At 35.4% G+C, this 25,021-nt stretch overlaps 1 protein-coding gene across 6 annotated transcripts in view; it reads left to right on the forward strand.

Annotated features, from left to right (window-relative positions):
- LOC123529692 (SLIT-ROBO Rho GTPase-activating protein 1-like) overlaps window positions 1-25,021 on the forward strand; it is a 117,289-nt gene that overhangs the window by 54,403 nt on the left and 37,865 nt on the right. For 3 of the 6 annotated variants that reach the window (XM_053521992.1, XM_053521994.1, XM_053521991.1), the window contains exon 2: window positions 22,347-22,530. In XM_053521992.1, the coding sequence (XP_053377967.1) occupies window positions 22,347-22,530 (184 nt within the window). Of the gene's footprint in view, window positions 1-10,358; window positions 11,052-17,972; window positions 18,128-22,346; window positions 22,531-25,021 lie in introns of those variants that run through there. The other 3 variants (XM_045310141.2, XM_045310145.2, XM_053521993.1) reach the window with 3 other exon arrangements.

A 25,021-nucleotide genomic window follows, 5' to 3' on the forward strand; every position in this document is an offset into this window, starting at 1 on the left:
TTGTGAAGGAAGTCAGAGCTGAAGTTGTTAATGCTCTATTAAATATGGAAGTCAGACCTGAAGTTGTTGATGCTCTATTAAATATGGAAGTCAGACCTGAAGTTGTTGATGCTCTATTAAATATGGAAGTCAGACCTGAAGTTGTTGATGCTCTGTTAGTTAAGGAAGTAGGACCTGAAGTTGTTGATGCTCTGTTAGTTAAGGAAGTAGGACCTGAAGTTATTGATGCTCTGTCAGATAAGGAAGTCGGACCTGAAGTTGTTGTTGATGCTCTGTCAGCTAAAGAAGTCGTACCTGAAGTTGTTGATGCTCTGTCAGTTAAGGAAGTTGGACCTGAAGTTGTTGATTCTCTGTCAGATAAGGAAGTCGCACCTGAAGTTGTTGATGCTCTGTTAGTTAAGGATTTTTTTGTTTGTTTTAGGTTTTATGCCTTCTTTTAACAGTATTTCAGTTATGTAATGGTGGGCAGTCAACCTAACCAGTGTTCATGGTACAGAATCCAGTACAAACCTGTTCTCCACAAGTAAATGCCAACTTCCCCACATGAATAAGAGATGGAAGACGAATGATTTCAGACACAATGTCATCTATCAAATTGTCGCAGAGAACATGTTCATCGCCCGAGGATCGAACTCATGATCTGTAGATCTACGTTCTCCCAGTTGAGCTAAGCAGGCAGGTTTTTAGTTAAGGAAGTTGTTTAGGAAGTAGACCCTGAAGTTGTTGATGCTCTCTTAGATAAGGAAGTCAGACCTGAAGTTGTTGGAGAAAGTCGGTCCTGAAGTTGTTGATGCTGTGTTAGATAAGGAAGTAGACCTATGAAGTTGTTGATGCTGTCTTAGATAAGGAAGTTGGACCTGAAGTTGTTGATGTTCTTTTAGATAAGGAAGTCTGACATGAAGTTGTTGATGCTCTGTTAGATAAGGAAGTCTAACCTGAAGCTGTTGATGCTTTGTCATATAAGGAAGTTGGACCTGAAGTTGTTGATGCTCTGTCAGATGAAGAGGTCAGACCTAAAGTTTGGATGTTATGTTAGATAAGGAAGTTGGACCTGAAGTTGTTGATGCTCTGTTAGTTAAGGACGTCAGACTTGAAATTGTGAAGTTCTGTTAGATAAGGAAGTCAGACCTAGAGTTGTTGATGCTGTGTTAGATTTACAGGAAGTCCGACCTGAAGTTGATGATGCTCTGTGAAAATCAGTATTTCTTGTGTTTTGTTTAAGTTCACTTTTCTTGATTATTTACTTTAGCTTTGAAACATCATACATTTTTCTGTCATCGGTTAAGATGAGTAAGATTTAAGGCTAAGAACCATAACTCTTTTCTTGCATATTGTCCAACACTTGCAGACAAGCGATATTGCCCACAGACGGTGCTCTTGTTATATTACTAGATCCTAGATATTTAATAGCATACAATTTTGTGAAGTGTTTGATGTTCATGAAATGTTTGATATTCCGGCCAAATATTTTCAGAAAAGTATAATTATAATGTCTTCAATGTTTTCTACTTAAGGGTAACGAGAATATTAATCAAGGATCAGATTTTTATCTCTTTAACCTTTTTTTTACAGTTGATTATGTTTCACTGAGTTTTAAAAAGTGATCAGAATTTTGTTTCAAGTATCAGTTGCATGTGAAGAGAACATCATGGAGATTAGAGAAGATAATTCAGGCATATCTAGATATTCGAGATGGTGTACTGATTATCTTTTTCCAAGTGAGTAACTTTACAGAATTACTCAATGAACTAGAGTATACAGAGATAGTACAGCTTTTAGTGGAGTTAGACCAGCAACTTAAAAACACTTAAAGTGCGGACATGCAAATACAAATGCGGAAAAACTACACCATAACGTCAGAGGTTGTTTATTGAATAAGGAATGTAGTGAGAATTGAATTTTGGAATGACAAGAAAATTTGATAATTATCAATATTTTGCAGTGCTTTCTAGAAGTGCAGACTTTTATATGTGATTGATTCGCTCAGTATTATTTCCAATGATAGTTTAAAATTCCATATGAGAAGGATCATAACCGCCATGGTTTATTATATAAGATGGAAAATTTGAAAGATTAATCAATACTAATTTCAATTTTGTGTTTATATTGGTATTTTGCTTGTAACATTTCAACCTGCTTTTTGTATTGACACAAAAATAGGTGAAATATTAAGGGTCTTTAAAATCCTTTATCATGTAGCGTATATATATTCAAACTAATAACATGCACTGAAAATTTTAGTATTGTAATTGTAATTGGATCATCTGAGTGCACATTTTTGAAGGTAGAGATTAATTTTGGATTAACATAATGATAATAATAATAGAAAAGCTCCTAAGTACAACATTAAATGAGCCGTGCCATGGGAAAACCAACATAGTGGGTATGCGACCAGCATGGAGCCTGACCAGACTGCGCGGATGCGCAGGCTGGTCTGGATCCATGCTGGTCGCATACCTACTATGTTAGTTTTCTCATGGCACGGCTCAAATGTCATACAGTAACTTCCCTTCGTTCTTGTGCTCGATTGACACTGAATTACTCATATTTTGTTTGGATTAAAACAAGGATAATATTGTAGACTGGCAAATGTAAGGACTGAGACCAGTCTAGGAATAATGTCTATTTGTATAATTTTAATGTTTAATTTGTGGAGAATAGATTCAAATGGGATAAAGCTTGAACATTTAAAAACTGTGGAAAACTGTGTTTTGAGAGTGTGTATTGCAAGGAACTATAATCTTGGTGTCATTCGAGTTTTACACAAAATTGTTTTTGGATTATTTGAGAAAGGGAATTTTTTTATTGCTGAAAAATGGTTTTTTCTTGACTTTCCTTATGAGACATGTAGAGAGAACTGTGTTGTTGTTGTGGTGTCTGCAGTAGCAGGAGCAGCTGTTGTCAGTGGAGGTGTCCATCAATCAAGCGGCGAATTAATCTTGTGATTTATCTTAATAAGATAAAGTGATAAGATGAGATTAATGGCAATCAGTGTCACTCACCATTCTGTATCTCACCAATATCTCCTTGATATTGATCTGGTACTAGCAGTTTCTTGTGCAAAAGTTGGAATGGTTAGAAAAGATCTTAAAATGACTTGTCCCACTGCTACTGTTTCAAAATTTGATTGATTCCTCTGAGGAACTTTAGTGTGTCTGCAGAAATTTTTAAACCTTTGGTATGTGTTAAGAGCTTTGATGCAGCTTAGAGCTTAGTTACCCACCTGCTCAGCTCAAAAGCAAGAGAGCAGATCTACGGATAGCAGTGTTGTGAGTTTGATCCCCAGGCGAGGCACATGTTGAAAAGGCTCCAGGACTATTTGATAAAGACATTGTGTCCAAAATCATCTGTCCTGTACCTCTGATTCATGTGGGTAAGTTGGCAGTTACTTGCAGAGAATCCAGGAAAACAGTTATGTTAACTGCCCGCTGTTATAATATAACTGAAATACAGTCGAAAAATGGCACTAAACCCATAGCCAGCAAGCAAGGATCAAAATGACTGGAAAATTTCATAGAGAATAATAGCAGCTTAAGAGCTTTGCTCATTTATTAACCAGTGTCTTGTATGACAGGCATTGCTCTTTTAGCCTGTAGATTTCTGCATACATGCACCAGCTTGATACTGTGTCTGCTGCTGCTTCAGGAAAATAGCTTATTGATTGTGTCTCAAATTTCCTAATGGCCAGTCCTGTGTAAATAGCAATCCTTTTTATAGGTTTCTATGATTGCTACTTGTAGAATTAATTACTGTGCAGTTTGTTTACTGATCTCGGTGTGACTGCAGCAGCATTTTATGTGTGTCACTTAGATGACCACTTGTTGTTAAGTGGTTGTACTTTTCATACCTGAACTTCCACAAAGAAATATAAAATGTAATACAATGAGCCCTCAGCTGAAATGCTTATGTACAAAGTCCTTTAAAAGGAAATAGCAGCAAGCCTTATCTTTGGGATTTTATTCAGGAAAAACAGGGCCTTCATTGCTGATTGATCACGGTGGAATCTTGCTCTCACCTCAGTGCAGGATCAGTGATTCTACCCAGTCAATTTGTGCCTGAAAAAAATGATTGTAGAGACACATATTAGTTTCCCCGCACCATTGTAACTGGCTGTTTGACATGATTGACCTGTGAAATTGTTTATACACCAGCTACTGGCAAAAGTGGCAATGATTGTATTGCTGAACTGTCAGTACTAGTTGTTTGCAATGATTATCCTGTGGAATTGCTTTTGCCATGACTATCTGATTGTCCTAGGGAATTTACCAATTGTTTGCAATGATTGCCCTGTGGATCTCTTCTAGCCATTTGCCATGATAGTCTAGGGAACTTACCAACTGTTTGCGATGATTGCCCTGTAGGTTTATTTCAACCATTTGCCATGATTGTCTAGGGAACTTACCAAATGTTTGCAATGATTGCCCTGTGGATCTGTTCTAGCCATTTGCCATGATTGTCATAGGGAACTTACCAACTGTTTGCAATGATAATGCCCAGTGGATCAGTTCTAGCCTTTTGCAGTGATTGTCCTAGGCAAGTTACCAATAGTTTGCAATAATTGCCCTGTGGATCTGTTCAAGCCATAATACCATGATTGTCTAGGGAACTTACCAATTGTTTGCAGTGATTGCCCTTAGGATCTGTTCTAGCCATTTGCCATGATTGTCATAGGGAACTTACCAATTGTTTGCAATGATAATGCCCTGTGGATCTGTTCTAGCCTTTTGCCATGATTGTCCTAGGCAAGTTACCAATTGTTTGCAATGATTGCCCTGTGGATCTGTTCTAGCCATTTGTCATGATTGTCCTAGGCAAGTTACCAATTGTTTGCAATGATTGCCCTGTGGATCTGTTCTAGCCATTTGTCATGAATGTCATAGGGAACTTACCAGTTGTTTGCAACCCTGTTGAGAAATTCATGAACAGTTCATGAATAATCCTTGAACTATTCCCAGGTTTTTTTTTCGGCCATTTTTATAGCCGTTATTCGGCTATATTCCCAATGCCAAAAAGTATGTATTTTTCCCAAAATGAGTGCAAAAATTCCCAATCTACATTCTGAAAAAAATTTCATCAAAATTGCACAAACATTGACCAAATTATGGATAATTTTGTAATGGAAGTATGTTAAAAGAGGTTGTACAATGTGAAACAAGTGTATGAGAAAGTGCTTAAGCACATCTTTACTATATCCTATGGGACTAAATATTTCCCAATTCGAAACATTTACGTGTCAAAATTCCCAATTTTGGGGGTATAGGCTATGTTCCCAAATTAGCTAGAAAAAACCCTGCTATTCCAGAACTTTGTTCATGAACAGTTCACGAATAGTTCATGAAAGTTAGTGAACTACAAATGGGACTTTTTACGACATCAAAAATTCATGAACTGGGCATGGTTCATCAAGTTCATGAACTGGACTGTTCATCAAATTCATGAACTGGATGTGTTCATCAAAGTTCATGAGTTGATAGGTTCATGAATTTGATGAACCAGAAATTCGCAAACTTGATGAACAGTTCATGAATAAATCTTGAACTATTCATGAACTATTCATGAACAGTTCATCAACTACAAATGCGGCTTTTTGCAGCATCAACTATTCATCAAGTTGATGAACCATAGTTCATGAACCAGGGGTTCATGAACTGAAAGTAACAAGATAAATGGAAAGTTGATGAAACAGTGATTTTGACAATAGTGACGTTACTATAGCAACTGCCTGATAAAGCCTGTCTGAGAAAAGCAGGCTTTCTCAGGTCAGTGACTTGAGAACACTTTGCACTGTTTAAACCTGTGATTAAAGCCAAGGACATCCGATTGTGTCCATTTTGCATTTAAAAATTATTACGCCCTCATACGACACTGAAAAAGGTCTTTAAATTCCAAAATATAAAAATGCGAAAAAACAACAAAATCCCAAATGAAAATTTATCCGAAAATCAGTTGCTAGACGGTCTAATTTACTTTAATCTCAAGATTGACATTCAGATTAGATACTAGCTTTGTTTCAGGGTCGTGAAAACATGTGACATTTTAAAAGGATTTTATATTTTTAAAATGAACAATTTATGACAACACCATAATTACTTATTTGATATTCAGTATACTCACGTTCCTTTTAAACCGTTCCTTACTGTAGTATGATAAATATTTCCTTCTCGTTTGCTGCACAAACTTCTAAAAAATTGCTGAATCACATGTGCAAAAAATTTCCCAGCATGCAACAAAATAATGGAAACTGATCATGTGACATAAATTTAATGTTCATGAACAGTTCATGAACTTATTCATTTATTGTAAAAGGAAAACCTAAGTTTTATGTTTAATGAGTGAACAGTTCAGAAACACATTATTGGGTTCAAGAACTGGTACTGAACTAGAAAAAGGTTTTGAATTTTTAGTACTTTTATTGAATCTTAGATGACTTTTTCTTAAGAACACATCAAGACTGTTTTAAAAATTTAAAACTGCTCATAAAATGTTCATCATTTTTTTTCAAGAATTTTTCTTGAATTCTATAGGTATATTGACATTCATGAAAAAACCTTGATTCATTGTTAAACAAGTTCATGAATATTTCAAGGATTTCTGGTATGAAATGAAAGACATCAATAAATTCACCAACCAAGTATCAGTGTACACCATTATTCTTTTCCAGTGACATTTTCTAAATTGTCAAATAATGATGAAACTTCTGTTAGCTATCCCCAATGTTTGATCAAAATTTTGTACAAATTGCAGACAACATAAAATACAAACTACATGTAGTAACATTCCTAGTCATATGTATGTTATCAATAACTCTGGTATTAGCCTTCAGCTGTAAATACTAGAAGCTTTTACAAGTAAACGTATCTTGTTTTATGAATTTCAGACTTGATTGATCAATTCATTAATTTGAAGTTCATGAACAGTGTATGAACTTCAGGTTCATGAACCGTCAGCATAATTGAAATAAAATCAAATACTGCACTGGAGTTCTGAATGAAGTCACTTGTTTGATTACTGAACTTATAATTCGTGAACTTAAAATCATGCACCAAAGGTGAAATTTTTGAAGAACCAGTTCATGAATAATTCTTGAACTTTAGGTTCACAGACAGTTGGTGAACTTTTTCAGGAATAGTTTCATGAACAATTCATGAACTTTTGGTTCGTGAAACAGTTCACAAACTTTTTGAGGAACATTCATGGCATTGTTCACGAATGGTTCAGGAATGTTCGTGAACAGTTCATGAATGCTCATCAGTTCATGAACTACAGCTCAACAGGGAATGATTGCATTGTGGATCTGTTCTAGCCATTTGCCATGATTGTCTAGGGAACTTACCAATTGTTTGCAATGATTGACCTGTGGATCTGTTCTAGCCATTTGCCATGATTGTCCTAGGGAACTTACCAAATGTTTGCAATGATTGCCCTGTAGGTTTGTTTCAGCCATTTGCCATGATTGTCCTAGGGAACTTACCATTTGTTGCAGTGATTGCCCTGTGGATCTGTTCTAGCCATTTGCCATGATTGTCCTAGGGAACTTACCAATTGTTTGCAATGATTGCCCTGTGGATATGTTCTAGCCATTTGCCATGATTGTCCTAGGGAACTTACCAGTTGTTGCGATGATTGCCCTGTGGATCTGTTCCAGCCATTTGCCATGATTGTCCTAGGGAACATACCAATTGTTTGCAATGATTGCCCTGTGGATCGGTTCTAGCCATTTGCCATGATAGTCTAGGGAACTTACCAATTGTTTGCGATGATTGCCCAGTAGGTTTATTTCAACCATTTGCCATGATTGTCCTAGGGAACATACCAGTTGTTTGTAATGATTGCCCTGTGGATCTGTTCTAGCCATTTGCCATGATTGTCTAGGGAACTTACCAATTGTTTGCAATGATTGCCCTGTAGATTTGTTTCAGCCATTTGCCATGATTGTCCTAAGGAACTTACCAATTGTTTGCAATGATTGCCCTGTAGGTTTGTTTCAGCCATTTGCCTTGATTGTCCTAGGGAACTTACAAATTGTTTGCAATGATTGCCCTGTGGATCTGTTCTAGTCGTAATACCATAATTGTCTAGGGAACTTACCAATTGTTTGCAATGATTGCCCTGCAGATCTGTTCCAGCTGTTTGCTATAGTTGTCCAAGGGAACTTATCAATTGTTTGTAGTGATTGCCCTGTGGATCTGTTCTATCCATTTTCCATGATTGTCCTATAGGGAACTTACCAATTGTTTGCAATGATTGCCCTGTGGATCTGTTTTAGCCATTTGCCATGATTGTCTAGGGAACTTACCAATTGTTTGCAATGATTGCCTGTGGATATGTTCTAACCGTAATACCATGATTGCCTAGGGAACTTACCAATCATTTGCAATGATTGCCCTGTGTATCTGTTCCAGCCTATTGCTGTGATTGTCTTTTAAGGGAACTTGCCAATTGTTTACAATGATTGCCCTGTGAAACTGTTTTAATACTGTTAGCAATGACTGCTTTAGGGATGTTTTGATACCGGCTGTTTCCCATGATTGTTCTGTGGAACTGTTAATGGCAGCTAACACCAACTGTTTGCCATGATTGTCCAGTGAAAGTTGTAATACCAGCTGAAAGCTATGGCTGTATACCTGTTGCCAAAACTTGCCTATAAATGCCCATAATTTCTTGTTGGACACATATAGGAATAAATCTTATCCCATTAATTCTTGCACAGTGCCAGACAATAACACTGATTGTGGGCGTAGAATTGCACTGTTGATGTATAATCTGGCTTCCTTCCATTTATGGAATGAGGATGATGTCTCTTTACTTTTTCCCCAGAACAGTCTTGAGACGGGCTTGTTTTCATCGAAAAATCCTGTTATTGTAAATACTGCTAGTGTTATAAACTTTGGTGGAATTTAATCAAGATTTAAAACCTGATTTGATTTCTTTGTTTGGCTATGTAGATAAAAGGGCATAGTGTGCATTGTTTATTCATTATTGATAACCAATAAATGTCTTATTGGTTAATCAACACTTGACCTACTAATTATGACCGAAATATTCAGATTGTGCTGATAAAGGGAGATAAAAGATAGAAATGAAGAAAGTTAGACAACTATTGACAAGTTTTGATGCCCTCAGGGGAATGGTTAGATTGACAAGATGAAAGCAGTATCTGTTGTGGTGGGTCAATTCCCATACAAGTGTTAAATTTATAGATCTTGTTGGTCAAAAGTCAGTAAATACTATAGGAATTTTGGACAAAATGTCGATATTGTCAGCATGTTTGGAAGGAAAAAAAATTGGACTAATGATAATGGTCAATAGATAAGTGGTTTAGATTCATGTACTACAACAGAAGGGAAAGCAGTACTGAAAGGAACTAGAATACAATGCTATTTGATCTAATGTTCAGGATTAAAAGTGACTTTGGGACTTTTTAGAGCTCATTCAAAATTTAGAGCTTATTGAAACAAGTGCAGATTAATTTTTCATGGTTTGAAAAATAAACAGATTTAGTTGTAATTTTGCTGTAAATTGGATTAAAATTTGTTGTGAATGCTGGGGATACAATACTATTAAAGTTTTCATTGAATGTGATAGTTAAATAACATGCTGTCAGGATGGATTTATACAAATAAAGGTTTTCAGTTCATGTTTCAGAAAAGGGTGTATACCTGATGCATACAACTTCTAATTTATTCAGTCACTAATAAACAGTTTCTATTGTCTAAATATTTACTGTCACATTATTGAAGAATTCTTGTTCTGCTTGCGGCAAGAAAATGTTGTTAATCGTGTTTTGATGTGTTATTATATTTTTCTTCTGAAGATCTGAGTCAGTGGAAGCTTATTATTAGCTTGCCTGTCTGCAATTTGATTTGCATGTGAATTTTTGTTTTTTCTGCTAAGAATTGGAGGTATTTATTTAACATTTTATTGCCCTTAAACATGATGATAATTAATGGTTTTGATCTTTTAAAGATTGTTCTTTAAATATCAATGAAAATTGATATTTATATATATACAGGGAATACAGGGAATTTTTGGTTCACACAAATGTAACGGTTGCTATTGTTATGAATATATACTTAAATTATATAGGTCAAATGATGGTCATACAAAATGATAGTATGGACCTATTACAGCATAGTGTTTAACTGTTGATCAGAAGTCAGTTATAGTTTATGGTGGTCAAATGGTTTGAACCTGTTCCAAACAGGTGTATGATTTATTTATTGATATTACAATCAATTGTTCTGTTTGAAAGGTCACAAGGTACGTAGATTTGCAGACACCTTGATTTTCAGTGCACTGAAATTTGCTTAGTATACAAGGTCTCAGGAGTTGTTTCCCTTTGATATTAACTTTCAGGAGACAAAAGATGATTAGGCTGTACAAAATGAAGAAAAATGAAGTAATGTGCATTTTAGTGACACATAGTATTATGAAATGATAAATCTGGCTATAAAAAAAAAAAAACACTGTAAGAACACTAAAAATAGAGAGTCGAAGAAACAGTATCTATTTCTATAGAAACATGTGAATGTTTTTAGGATCTCTACAGTATATTTTCTTACAAAAACTAAACAAAGAAAGAATGATTTGTAGGAAGACAATGTGAAATGTGATATATTTACTCACAGGTTCCGGAGCTGCAATACACAAAAACAGAAATCTCCATAGATTCTGTCTTGTGAGGCAATTAATTTGCCCTAGCTCCAAGGCTTGGTAGTTCATTCTTGACAGTTTGTAAAATTTCTTCGAGAAGAAGCTTTATAGAAGAATCACCATCCCTTGAACTCAATTAAATATCATATAATTTTCACATTTTTCGATACAATGGTTCAGTCAAGGATACAGGAAAGTGACTATTTCTACATGGAAAATGAGTCAGATGAACAGTGTGATGTGAAAACTGTATGAAACTAATTTGGAATATCGTGGCTAAATGATAAATAAGATTTGAAGTATGCCGGCATATGTGAGACAAGGTTCAAGATATTCACTGTTTGCTTGTACCAGACCATCCAATGATGATATTGTCACTGAAGGACCACATATTTTTGGTATGTTACAATTTTCTTCCTCCAAAAACTGTTGATCTTTAATTTTGTTGTTACTGTGAAAAATGTCCTTTTTACAAACTTATTTCTTCAAGCTCACTTAATAACTATGGACTTGCAGCTAGCTCATTATATGCAATTAATATACAGCACAACTTGAGGTAACACAGCACTGCTGTGAAGACTTAAAACAGAAGTTTTTGCTCTAAAAAAAGTTAGTTATCATTTTATGTGTTGGAGGAGTTGGTAGCCTAGTGGTTTTGCATCCACCTTGAGAGTGGGAGGTGATGGGTTAGCTTCCTGGCTACATCATTCCAAAGACATGAAAAATGCTACTAGTAACTTCCTGATTTGTGCTTAACATTAAATTAGGATAGTACTAAGACTGGTCAGTCTGGTCTCAGTATAACAGGGCAGGGTATCATGTCACATGTGTAAGACTCGATATCCCAGTTAAGCAGCACCGTAAAGTTGGGCATAGCATTTACTGCTACAAGTAGATACCGTCATGTTTTGACTGTAAAATTGTTAACAATAAGGTTAAATTACACTGCAAGAATGGCTATAACTTTTTAGCAAATTTGAACTTTGTTCAGGGTGATCAAGCTATTTGTATTAGTGGATGATCTGGCATCTACCATCACGCATCAACATTTTTACTAAGGATCTCCTTTTAAGACTGGTTAGAATAGCACCCAGTAGCATCCTGGCATGCTCCCACCTCTTTCAGTTCTGTTCTGTTTAAATGATTCAGCTTGGCCTCAGAAGCGACCCGCCTGAGCTAAAAATAGAAAATGATCTTTAAATGATTTCTGCTCATGAGGCAGATGATGGATCTTGGTCGGTAACATTCTTCACAAAGTCCAATTTCAAGTACATGTGTACTTAAATGGTTTCAATTTGCATCTTTCAGAAGCTGCTAGAGCAAAAAATAGAAAAACCTTTAAGCAGATACTTCTCATGAACGGCATGATGGATTGTCACCAAATTATGTCAGTAGCATCCTTTATAAATTATGTTTAATAAGTATTCTCTCACAATTATTTGAATGTTTTCACTTTGTCTCTTTTAGGGGCATTACCAAAGCTAAAAAGTGAAAAACCTTTTTAAACAGTTTCTTCTCATGAACCAGATAACGATCTGCAGTAAATTTGGTCTGTAGCATCTTTAAAATTTATTCAAATGGTTTGGCTCTGTCCCTTTTAGGGCTGTCAGAGTGCTAAGACTAGAAAAAATCTTGAAATGATTTCTTGAACATATGAACCACTTGATGGATCTTCACTAAAGTTGGAGCCCGCCCGCTTAGCTCAGTAGGTAGAGCGTCGGTCTACGGATCGCGGGGTCGTGAGTTCGATCCTCGGGCGGGGCGTATGTTCTCCGTGACTATTTGATAAACGACATTGTGTCTGAAATCATTAGTCCTCCACCTCTGATTCATGTGGGGAAGTTGGCAGTTACTTGCGGAGAACAGGTTTGTACTGGTACATAATCCAGGAACACTGGTTAGGTTAACTGCCCGCCGTTACATGACTGAAATACTGTTGAAAAACGGCGTTAAACCCAAAACAAACAAACAAATCACTAAAGTTGGTTAATACATTCTTGTATGGACCTATGTTAATTTTGTTCAAACAGTCCTGCTTTGCCCCTTTTAGGAGCAACAGAGCAAAAGCTGAAAAACTTTTAACAACTTTTCATGATCTGCTCGAAAGACCTTTGCTAAATCTTTTCTCAATTTTATTCATATGTTTCTGCTTTAGAACAGAGCTATATAAATATAGACAAAAATGATAACAACCTCTTCTCATGAATGGCTTGATGGATCTTCACCAAACTTGATCTGTAGCATCCTTTGTTTGACCTCTCTCAAGTTTATTCAGAAGGTTACGTATATTGGAGCATATCAAAGCAAAAAAATGAAAAGGCTTAAAATAAGTTAATGAACTGCTTAGTGGATAGTAAAGTAACCAGACTTGTCCAGAAGCAAGGCCATAAAGTCAAAATCCTGCTTAGGTGAGCAGCTTAGGGCAATATGAGCCTAAAATTTTGCTTAACTCAAAGGTCTGAGTTCAAAGTCTGTTCCTCTTTAATATTCATCTTAAAAACTGATGTCATAATTAGGCAATAGAAAATAAGTTTTTAGATTCCCATCCCCGCCCACCCACCCACCCACCCGCCCACATCTGAAACCCCCTGCCACGGAATTTTTTATTGGTTAAAAGTCAGATAGCCGAAATTTTATGTCCGGATACTGATACACTTTCATAAAGTTTTAAGTCTTAAAGTTTTGCATGCAAGTACATACAGCTATTACTAAAAGGCATATAGATTTGAAACTTATTTTTTTCTTTTTCTAGATCAATTACCTACCTCACTGGGTCAAGTCCCATAACTCTGACATGTATTTTGGCCAAATTATGCCCCCTTTTGGACTTAGAAAATTCTGGTTAAAGTTTTACATGCAAGTTACTATCTCCAAAACTAATGCAGATATTAAATTGAAACTTCACATGTGTCTTCGGGGTTATAAAACTAGTTGATAGAATCAAGTCCCATAACTCTGACCTGTATTTTGGGCAAATTACGCCCCCTTATGGACTTAGAAAATCCTGGTTAAAGTTTTGCGTGCAAGTACATACAGCTATTACCAAAAGGCATACAGCTTTGAAACTTATTTATTCTTTTTCTAGCTCAATTACCAACCTCACTGGGTCAAGTTCCATAACTCTTAACATGTATTTTGAGCAAATTATGCCCTCTTTTGGACTTAGAAAATTCTGGTTAAAGTTTTACATGCAAGTTACTATCTCCAAAAGTAATGCAGATATTGAATTGAAACTTAACATGTTTCTTCGGGGTTATAAAACTAGTTGATAGCATCAAGTCCCATAACTCTGATATGCATTTTGGTCAAATTATGTCCCCTTTCGAACTTAAAACTCTTTTGATATTTAACATTTTGGGTAATAACTTCCTGCTTCTGTGACAATATTTCGAATAGTCGAGCTTGGCTGTCTTATGGACAGCTCTTGTTTTCTTCGGTCTTATCAACTGATATGGTGCATTAGTCTCAAATTTATAAATTTTACAAAATAATAATCATTAATCCAGGACAAAAATGATTGAAGGAAATTATAATACACTTTGGATTGATTTTGATTTTTCTTTGCTTTCACCTAGCCTGCTATACTCAGATCTATCAGAGCCGTGGTTACCCTTTCATCAGTCATTACCAGTAAATGTAAATGAGAAACAAAGAATGTTACTCATTAACATATTAATTAATTAGTTCTCTTATCTGAAATGATTATCTCCCTTGGTGATGGCAGATACTGTCAGATTATACACTTTACAAGGAATAAAATAACATTCATAATATATATTCCAATACTCCAAAGGGAGGCATATTAGTTTTCAACTGTCCGTCCGTTCGTTAGTTTGTTCGTTCATCACAACGTTAACTTTTTGCATGAAGGCACTTTACTCGCGAACCACTGCACCCAGGATCTTCAAACTTCACATGCTGATAGTACTTATTGAGTACACGACCTCTACTGATTTTGGGGTCAAAGGTCAAGGGGGGGTGGGGGGAGCATTTGTCACCATTAGTGACAGCTCTTGTTTATTCCTCAGATGATTCAAAGATGTATGAATACATTATAATTTACTTTCAGTTCATGTATAATTCTGCAGTGAAGGGATGAAATGTGTAAAATAGGAAAAGTCATGTTCCAAGAACGCAGCCCCCACCCCCTCAAAAGTAACCCTGTATAACAGTGTATGTATAGGTGCATGTGTACATCATTAATAAAATGATAATAAAATTACATGTAAATATATACACAAAAATGCATAGAGAAAGTAAAATTTATTTTAAAAGAACAACTGAAAACAAGAACAAAATAAACAAGTAAAGGGCACAGAGCAACACCTGGTCAGCGGCAAAAATACCACTGGAGAGTTTAACCATTAGCCTGCTAAATTTCTATAATGAACTTGTCCATTCAATTTGGACTGTGAGTACCATTAACTGTTAAACAGATTCTGACTGAATGGCGAACAGTGTAGGTCATGATCAGACTGCATGGATGTGCAGGTTGATCATGATCTGCACTGGTCACAAAGGCAGAATCAATCATGTCCAGCTTGATCAAGGTTAAACTATTGATATGCACAAACCGTAACATAAGTTAAGACTTTAATGTTTCTTAAAGGCAAAAGTGTAATTTTGCAACAACAACAAAAATGCATTTAGATAGTCTTTATGGTAATTGTAAACCAAATGCTTTTCCCATTAGTGTAGGTTTGTATAAATGGCAGAATAATACATTACAGGTTTCTCAGCAGACATAAAACTGTTGAAAGTTTCTGACCATGAAGATGAATTACTTATCAGCGTGGGAAGCTGGGTGTCTGTAATTGTTTTGTAATTTGTTTTATGACCTCTGGGAGTCTGGTAAGGTCTCCATGCAAGGAATAAGTTAATACACACAATGTTTATACCTGTCTGAAAATGTTTACTGAAAACAAGTTGCTCATAAACTATTAATGGTCATAAAATGTCTTTGTTATTATATTAACATGACAATTTGTTCAGCTGTCTATAAATATATCACCTGTTCTAAATATAGATATGTAAGTAGCGTATATGTAATAGGTAGCTAATGTAATTTATGTGGAATATAAATACTAGACACTACCTAATTATTAATGTGAATAAAACAAAGACAGTCAAAAGTTGTCTGGGCTAGTCATTCTCTCCAGTAATTAATTAGATTTTAATGAACACAGTTTACTGGTCTGCTTTGTTTGATTTTTGAGTCTCCCATGAGGCTGATATGTTTACTTGTATTGTCTAAATTTAGAACAAATATTTATATAAATATTGGTATACTTCAGCATTTAATTAGCTGAAATGTTATATTTCTATAAATTTGCCATGGACATGTTTACAGCCTTCAGAAATGTTTGTGATTTGCTTGTTAAGTATTTTAAATGCACAATTTGTGATTTTTCAATACCTGATTGATCCTTTGTGCACCTTTTACACAATTTTCAGAAAGGAAGCCAATCCTCAAATTATGTTTGAAACAGACTTTGGCTATATAAAAGATAAAGTTAATTTATTTCAGGATTTGAAACTGAAACAGCTTGTCAGTATCACTAACCCAGATCTTTTTAGCAGGAAGTTAATATCATTGAAATGACTGTAATATGTTGTATTTAGATATACCACTTAAGATATGAGCACTTTATAACTAACTAATTTAGATGTGTCTTAATAAAGAATTAGACACAACTAAGTTTGAGGCAGAGGAGACAGTTTCAGGTTGATTCTAGTATGAAGTTTAGTCGAAACCCAGTATTTGGATTCCAAGAGATCCAGCGTTTTACTTAGAAAGAACCGAAATTCGACTCGAAAGAAAACTTTGTGCATGTGTTCTCAGGATGGGACTTGAAAATGTCTTTCAGACAGCCTGAACTTTGAGATAAGTGAGTTTGTAATTTCAGAGTTCAGATATATCGAGAGCCATCCTGCCCGCTCCAGCATCAGGTTAAAAGTTTGATCACTGTTCTATATCATTACCCTCATCATATGACACAAGGGCCATAATTATGGTACCAATATTTCATATATCATGCCCCCTTTCCACTTTGAATTCCCCGTTAAAGTTTTTATGCACTTTCACTCTTATAAATTCTGTTATTACTGATTAGATTTGATTCAGACATAACATAGTTTCTCAACATCGTCGCCCACATCAAATGAAACAGACAGAAGTATTCCATGAAATACTTCCCCTTTCTACTTAAAATAGTTGGTAAATGTTTTGATGTACTTTAACTCTGTCTCTGTTATTATTCAATCCTAGTACTACATCATCATCCACATCAGGACCTTTGTGTAAGTCACTCCAGTGATAGCACAGTGTCAAACATCAAAATAGTCAAACACGTAATCCTCTGACACCTCTTGTTTAAAATAGTGGGGGACGATTTCAAATTTTTGAAACCGGTTAATCATTTGTATGAAATCGAATCGAACCGGTTAATCGGCCGCCATATTGAAAATACTCCTTGCCTTCCTGGCGACCGTATTAATGTACTTCCAGCAGCAGACTTCATTAGGAACTTACGCGCTTTATCGTTTGCAAGCAGTTCAAAAATTAATAAGTGATATTTTGGTGTATTTCATTTGAAATATATCACGACAGGCGAATTCAAGGATATGGATTATGTTGATTGATGTGTTTTAGCAGAAATTTACTGCAGTCAATGTACTGGTAAAAAAAAATATATAAAGATAAAGTACGATTCGTGATGTGTATTGTTTAAGAGCGATTAGCGGTTTTGAAGAATTGAAACCGGTTTCACCTAGTAATCGAATCGGATCCAATTAACTGAATAATTGTCCCAGTCTTAGTTTAAAATTCTTTTAATGATTCCTATAAATGAAAAAATAGAAAAAAAAATGTTGATATTGCACTGAAGTAGTTATAACCCACTGACATTGAGCTGTAATACATCTTTTAGTTATGTTTTTTATACCTATGTGTTGTGTATTGGAGTAGGGGGTGGGCAGGTGTGAATAAAGCTGATGTTGGTTAAACATGATATCTTGAAGAAAAAAAAACACCTTAAAGTTTATGATAATGAGATAATATGTAAGATTTATAAGTATACTACACAAAATATGATGATTTATTGATATTACTAAATGACCCTTGGTGTAGCTGCTGCCTATTTATAAATTGTTTATTTTTTCAGTTACTCATTTTATCAAAATAATAGTCCTTCCCACTTGAAACTATATATCATTACCTACCTCTTACAGTGTTTACAAAAATAAACCACAGGGCACTAAATAGATCATGACTGTTGATAACAAGCCAATTTATACACTGGTTACTCATTGATCGACCCTCACCAATATTATGTGTATGTCTCATTTATTCAGTGTGTGTTCACAGTGTTTCAGTGGGGGGAAAATACTATCATGGATTAATTTAGTGTGTTTATGATGGATTCTCTACTAAAATCGAATAGATCGGAGTCGAAACGGAAAAATAGATACTTTGGTAAATGTTTTATCTGTTACATTCTTAAGTTACAGTTCAATTTTCACATAGTTTTGAGTGTTTAAAGCATGTATGGACTGTCTATAATCAGTTACATTACTTCCCCTTGGGCGTTAAGAAGATCCCAAAACTTTTAACATGTATCATTGTGATTTATTCTGTTTTTATAGGTCTGATTCGAACATATTGATATCTTGATATATGATGAAAAAGAAAAGAGTCCAATAAATCTGGCATGATACAGTATAATTACTTGGCTTAAAAACCCTACTTTACATAAAATATACCACAACCTTGTATAATTTGTATGCTGGACATTATTGATAAACCGTATGAAAAATAAGCAATTTTGAATGAAAAGAGGTTTAAAGAGGAATGTTTGATCAGTATATAATCCTCAATAATACACATTTTGGAGTGTTATCTCTGCACTGCTTGAGGAGATAGGAAAATTGATTACTCATCTTCACTCGGCAGCCTCCTCCAATTTTAGATTGCTCTGCTTTTGTTTGATGAGATGTGATATGCCATGAAAATAATCACACATAATTCCATAATCAATATTTCCCATTGAAACATCTCTGTGTTTTGCGGAAATGTTTACCTTAATTTTAAAACCGCACTTTGACAAGAAAATGTAGGTCAATGAAATTGTCACATATTGGTGAAAAAGGGCACTTACTGATCATGTTGATAGGCAGCTGCTTTATTGCAGACCTGTTTTTATGAGAAATTGATTACAGGGTAAAAAGTTCAGTACCCATTAGAGATGTTTGTTTTACATCTTTGTGTAGTATCTGGGACACAACAGCTGAGTGTAACAATAGTTCATATCATATTTGATATGATATATTCTTAAGTCTAAAGTAAACTTGGGGAGAAAAACCCCAACTGAGACTGAACCCCAGATCTTTTGGCTGGAAGACAGACACTCAACCACATCACTGAAGGGTTAAGCAAACAGCAAGGCCTATAGCTACCTACAAACACAACACTAAATGTCTCCTTGTTATTTTCGAGCTACGTATACACTTCTGACGCCATTCAAGTAACCTTTGGGAGAAAAACTTCATTTAAGGCCCATACGATGCAGAGGGATTAAACGCCAGACTTCTTGGTCAGTAGATAGACATTCACTCCCATCGCAGAAGGAAGTCTATTGGACATGGCCTGGTCTATACAACTAGGTCATATTGTTTCACACAGTCATGGTGCACTCTGGTCCTGAATACCAAAGTTAATTAAATCTAAAGATTCAGCTAAGTCATGATTGTAACTAAATACTACCTGAGATACTGTTATTGACTCATAAAGATCTCTGCATCATGAAAATGATGAATTCTTAGATAATTCTTTGCGAGTTTTCATGATTGTATGGAATGTGTTAGTCTATTTTAGATACTGTGAGGTAACAGACGATAGATGTCTGTCTAACCTGTATTATCATTCATGGCTTCCGTTGCCAACTGATTTTCACCGCATCTCTTTAAAGTGCTGAAAATCAGGTATGAAATCAAACATGAATCTTTAGTGCAAATTTCTTTATTCAAGGTAATTCACAGCATCAGTCGGTCCAGTGTTTGCCTGGAATTGTGGTGTCTTACAGGAGCAGAATTTTGCAAATCTTTATCACTGATATATTTTATACCACTGATATTTAGATCAAATTTATTGAAAGTTTAAGACTTTTTTAATTCCTTCTTTGGAGGGAAACATTGTCTCTGTTGGCTCATTGAGCTGAGCTGATATTACAATGTAAATGTCTTTCCCATGTTAAATAGAATTTATCTTATCTTATCCCACCTGAACCCATGACCTAGCCTTGTGGTAAAAAGCACATTAGACTAGCTCATAGACTAACATTATATTGTTTTTTAAAATTGTGAATATAGCAAGTCTATATCCTATGTCCAATATTATAATATTACAGTCAGCTCTAAAAATAGACTGGCATTTGGTCACTATTACAATAGTTAAAAGAAAACATACAAAAGCTAAATCTTTCTGACAAATTCTTTATTATCAGTGTGGCTAGTCAAAATTTGAAGCACACTTTAATGCAGTTTTGTATCAGATGATTAAAATGTGTGCTTTAGTGATCAAGTCCTGCAGACATAGTTTAAACAGAGCTGATATAACACTTGTCTGATCAAATGGCCATTGGGTCACCATTTAACTGTATATTTTATACACATGGCCTAATTAATATAACGGGAAATGTTACTTAAAGTAGGGAACGCCTGTCATTATCCGACAAATTATTTAAAATGACAGGTTTTTGCATCATGGTTGAAATTTAAATTCAGCTTAAACATACAGTGTATATAATTATCTTTGACATATTATTTTCATTTAAATGGTACATCTGCTCAACTCTCTTTTTTTGTTACAAATTTAAATAGCTTAAAGTAGCATATGATATGTGTATGTTTGAAAAAGAAATCAGAAATATACCAGCTGGCTATTCAGTTACATTAAAATTTTAACCTTTACCCTGCTAAATTTCTAAAATGTGCTGCTCCATCATTCAATTTGGACAGTACTACTAACTACTTATTATTCAAAGGAGTGTTCACTGAAAATTTATTGACCGAATAGCAAACAGTGCAGACCAAGAATAGCCTGCACGGATGTGATGTGCAGGCTGATCTTGGTCTGCACTGGTCGCAAATGTGACTCACTGGCCGCCAGCAGGCTAAAGGTTAAATTATTTCATCACTCCTTTCAGCCTAAATTTTGACCAGCTTTTGTTGAAAGTAATGTGTTTTGAACCAGCTCTAATGTCAAGAATTTCTTTGTTTTGTTTTTTTTGTCTTTTTTTTCTGTTTTTTTTTTAAATGGGACTTTCGTAATGTCCCACAGCTCTCTTATTTCTGGTAACATCATGGAAAGTAAAGTAGCAGATGTGTAACTGACTTTCAACATCCTGCTGACACATTATTCACTTGTGTAAAACATTGGTATTAGAGATTTTTATGTCTTTCTAACTGCCTTCACCTCTCAGCTTTCCTATAGTTGTGTCAGTATAAACAAAGACATTTGCAACATTATAGGATTCCAGTGTGATTATTTTCATGTTCTTGTGATGAAAAATTTGCATTTTGTTTTCAAAACAGCTATACGGGTCTTCTGAATGTCGGATATGGCTTGGAACATCACATGACAGATGTGTGAAAAATTATCTTTACTTTAGTGATTTCAGCCAAAATAGCTAAATATGATTCATGGACATTTGATTAAAAACACTGGAATCAAAGCATAGTCATACACTCAGTGCGAGAACAATTGTACTATTAACTCCCCTAGAACATACTTCCCTTCTTTCCTATTGCCTCACGAAAGAAGTTGTCTGTGAAATAAAACAACATTCATCTAAATGGAAATACACTAGAATTTTTTGCCTTCCTCGCTTTCTTCCTGCCCTTCCCCTCTGCCTACATACCCCCTTGTTCTTCTCTGTCTCTTGACAGATGGTAGTGTTACTATTTTAACAGGCAACATACAATTTGAACAGTCCCCTGGGGAATTAACCATATCATATCATATTATCAATGTCATTAGGTTCAGTGTGACCAACAGAGGAATGCAGACCCTCACCTTTTGATCTATGAGAAGTTGAACAAATTTTCATACTTAAATTCTGCCATTTTACTCATAATTCATAATTTCAGCCTCATAAGGTGTTTTATGCCACTGTAATTGCAGCAATTTTCATACTTATTCATCTGCGTGTAATGATGAGTCAGTGTATATAACATTTCAAAGCGTTACATTATAATAATATATAAATTATTTCCTTAAAATCAAAATTTGATAGCCCCCAGGCATTGTTTATTTACACCTAAAGTGACTGAGGAAAATTTCAGTTTTTTTCTCCATTTGACTGGTAATTGACTGGTTTTATCCATTCTGATCCTTTCTGTTTACATACTGAGATTAATCAGAATATATTTTATGAAATATTATAATCAATTTGTAGGTCATGACCAAATAAACTGTTACCAAGAGGGTTATATAGAATAATAGAGAAGTGGTGTAAGGTTCAAGTCCTAATGTACCGGTAATGTGTATCTTCCCAAGAACTTTCTGCTGTCGTGCAGGCATAACTGAAACACTTAGCCTCTGCTGTCGTGCAGGCATAACTGAAACACTTAGCTTTGCTTTGGTTGAAAATGGATGAAAAAAATTATATTCATACAAATTCTTCTTCTACTTTCAGATATAAGACAGCAGTTATCCGAACAGTTAAAATGTCTCGAGTCACGTCTAGAAACCCAGATGGCCATGGTGCAGGAAGTCCAGGAATTCTACCGGCGGAAAGCCGACCTCGAGGCGGAATACTCAAGAAACTTGGAAAAACTCGTAAAAAGCACCTGGGCTAGGCATAAGCAAGAAAAACAGAAGTAAGTTATACAGCATCATTTTAATCAAGTAGAGAAACAGGTGTGCACCTCGAGTGTCTTTCGACTGTGACCTTGAAGTTCTGCTTGAAGGATTTGAACCCATGTACTTGTGTTTGGTAAAAAGTCTGAAAGGCATTTTAATAGGACTTCTCGTGTTAAAATCTGTAAGTATGAAATGTGAAGAGGCAAGATCGTAGTTCAAGTTTGTGGTCAAAAGAGTTGTTATAGAACACTTGGTGCTTATTATATCAAAGTGTTGTAATACTTATACCATTCAGGATGGAATAGAGTGTGGGAACAGGAAGCAAAAACTAACATCATGTACGTGACCCATTTGCTTGTGAATGAAGTCAAGCCACCCCCAATATTAAAGAATGGGGTCCAGCATATGCTTTGCCCCCAACCTCCCCAACAACTTTTGATTCTGAATTTTTTTTAAAATGTTCAGGGCAAAGGTGGGTAGGTTTAGCTGACCAGCTCCACCATCCCTATTTGCATCTCCTACTCCCCCCACAACTTTGAGATTGCTTGTACGCCAATGAATAACAGAATAAGATTCCTTTACTCGGCTTAAGATCCAGTCAGTGTGTTCAGAAGAAGCTAAAATAAACCAGTCAAATGAAATAAAGAAAAATAAAGGAAATGGCCTATAAGGGCTTACATGACAATGTTTCTTTCTCACATGAGCAATAGTTATTCAAGCAGCCTAGTATATAATGTAGTGGACCTGTATTCAAAATGACATTTTAGCAACTTCCGTGCACTTAGATATCCTGGTACGCTGATTCATACATGTGGCTAATAGAACCACATGGCTTTCAGTAACAGCTGAGACGAAGAATTCACATGGCCATTTGGTCCACATTCTTGACTGTAGCAAACTGCAGATGGTAGTACCCTGAACACTGGTTTATTCTCATTATTAATTGGTTAAAACTTTTCTAAGAACAGATAATTAAATTAACTGCCTTCAGCCACTTCTTTGTTATATATATAGAAAACTAAATTTGTTGCCAGTAATTATCTAAGCAGTCTTTAATGCACGTGTAAACTACATAACTTGTGTAAGTGGATTCAACTTCAAAAGTGATGAATTAGTTCAAAGTGAGAGATGTGTGTATGAATTAAGTGTTGCAATTTCCTTTTGTTTGTGTGCATAATTAGAGGGTTGGTGCAAAAAATTTGATAAAATTTTGAATAATTAAAGCAGCATAAGGGAAATCTGATTTAATGTTATGCGTATACCTCAATTTGAGCTTTTTATCTTCAGAAATTTTCTGCCGAATCTGTATGTAACAAAATTAGCTAATTTCTGTGATAGTCATGACTTATTGTAACATTTAGGCACAGTAATTGAGTAAAGATAAATACACTAAACATTACAATGAGAAAAAAACATGAACCAGATGTGAATGAGGAAACATTATTATGGAATGAGCATACTCCTGTAATAATGCATGTCAGAGAATAGGCAGTCTTCCAACATTAATTTGTCTCTGTAATGAAAATGTAGATGTATTTCATTTTAGTTCCTGAAAATAATTATTTTGGGGAAGCTGAGATAACTGAGTGTGGAATAGTCTTTAAAAAAAGAAAATACTGTCAGTTAGAAAATATTTCTAGTACGTCCATCAGGTGAGTCCTGACCCCTAGTGACCATGAAGAAATTAGCACTTTTGTCGAGCCTGCTTGCGGTGAGCTCGACTTAGTCGCCACTTTTGGTGGTTCGGTGTATGTATGTGCGTGTGCGTCTGTCCATGCGTGCATCCGATTTTGTCCGGACCATAACTTTGACATGCATGGAGTTATCTTGTTTATATTTTGCATGAATGTTAACCTTAATAAGAAGGAGTGTCTTGCGCAAACCCCATATTCCTATCTCAAAGGTCAAGGTAACAGTTGGAGGTCAAAGGTCAAATTGAAGCATGAGTTTGTCCAGAGCATTTCTTCTTAATGCATGGTGGGATTTTGATGTAACTTGGCTTGAATGTTCACCATTATGAGACAGAGTGTCTTGCGCAAGAACCAGGTCCCTAGGTCTAATGTCAAGGTCACACTTAGAGGTCAAAGGTCAGATACAAGAATGACTTTGTCCGGAGCATTTCTTTTTCATGCATAGAGGGATTTTAATGTAACTTGGCACAATTGTTCACCAACTGAGACGGAGTGTCATGTGCAAGAACCTAGAATTACTTCCTTTTGTTGTTACTATAAATAGCTTATATTGTAACTTTTTTATTACTGGTCGTATGGAAAAATAAAGACCACTTTTCTGTAGTACAACATGCATGTTACATCCAGTTTTGAGGTGTATTATGACCTGTCTCTACTGGTAAGGATTTTTATGTGGACTTAGATTTTTTTCGTACTCCCAGTCCTTTTGACAGCTGGCGGGCTCGACATGTTCCCCCGTGAGCATCTTGTTTAGACTTTTTTGACGCCCTTGAAAATTCACAAAAATTACCATTTCTCAAAAAATGCTACATATATT

This window comes from Mercenaria mercenaria, chromosome 13 (genome assembly GCF_021730395.1).
Source record: "Mercenaria mercenaria strain notata chromosome 13, MADL_Memer_1, whole genome shotgun sequence".
In the NCBI taxonomy this organism is placed as follows: domain Eukaryota; kingdom Metazoa; phylum Mollusca; class Bivalvia; order Venerida; family Veneridae; genus Mercenaria; species Mercenaria mercenaria.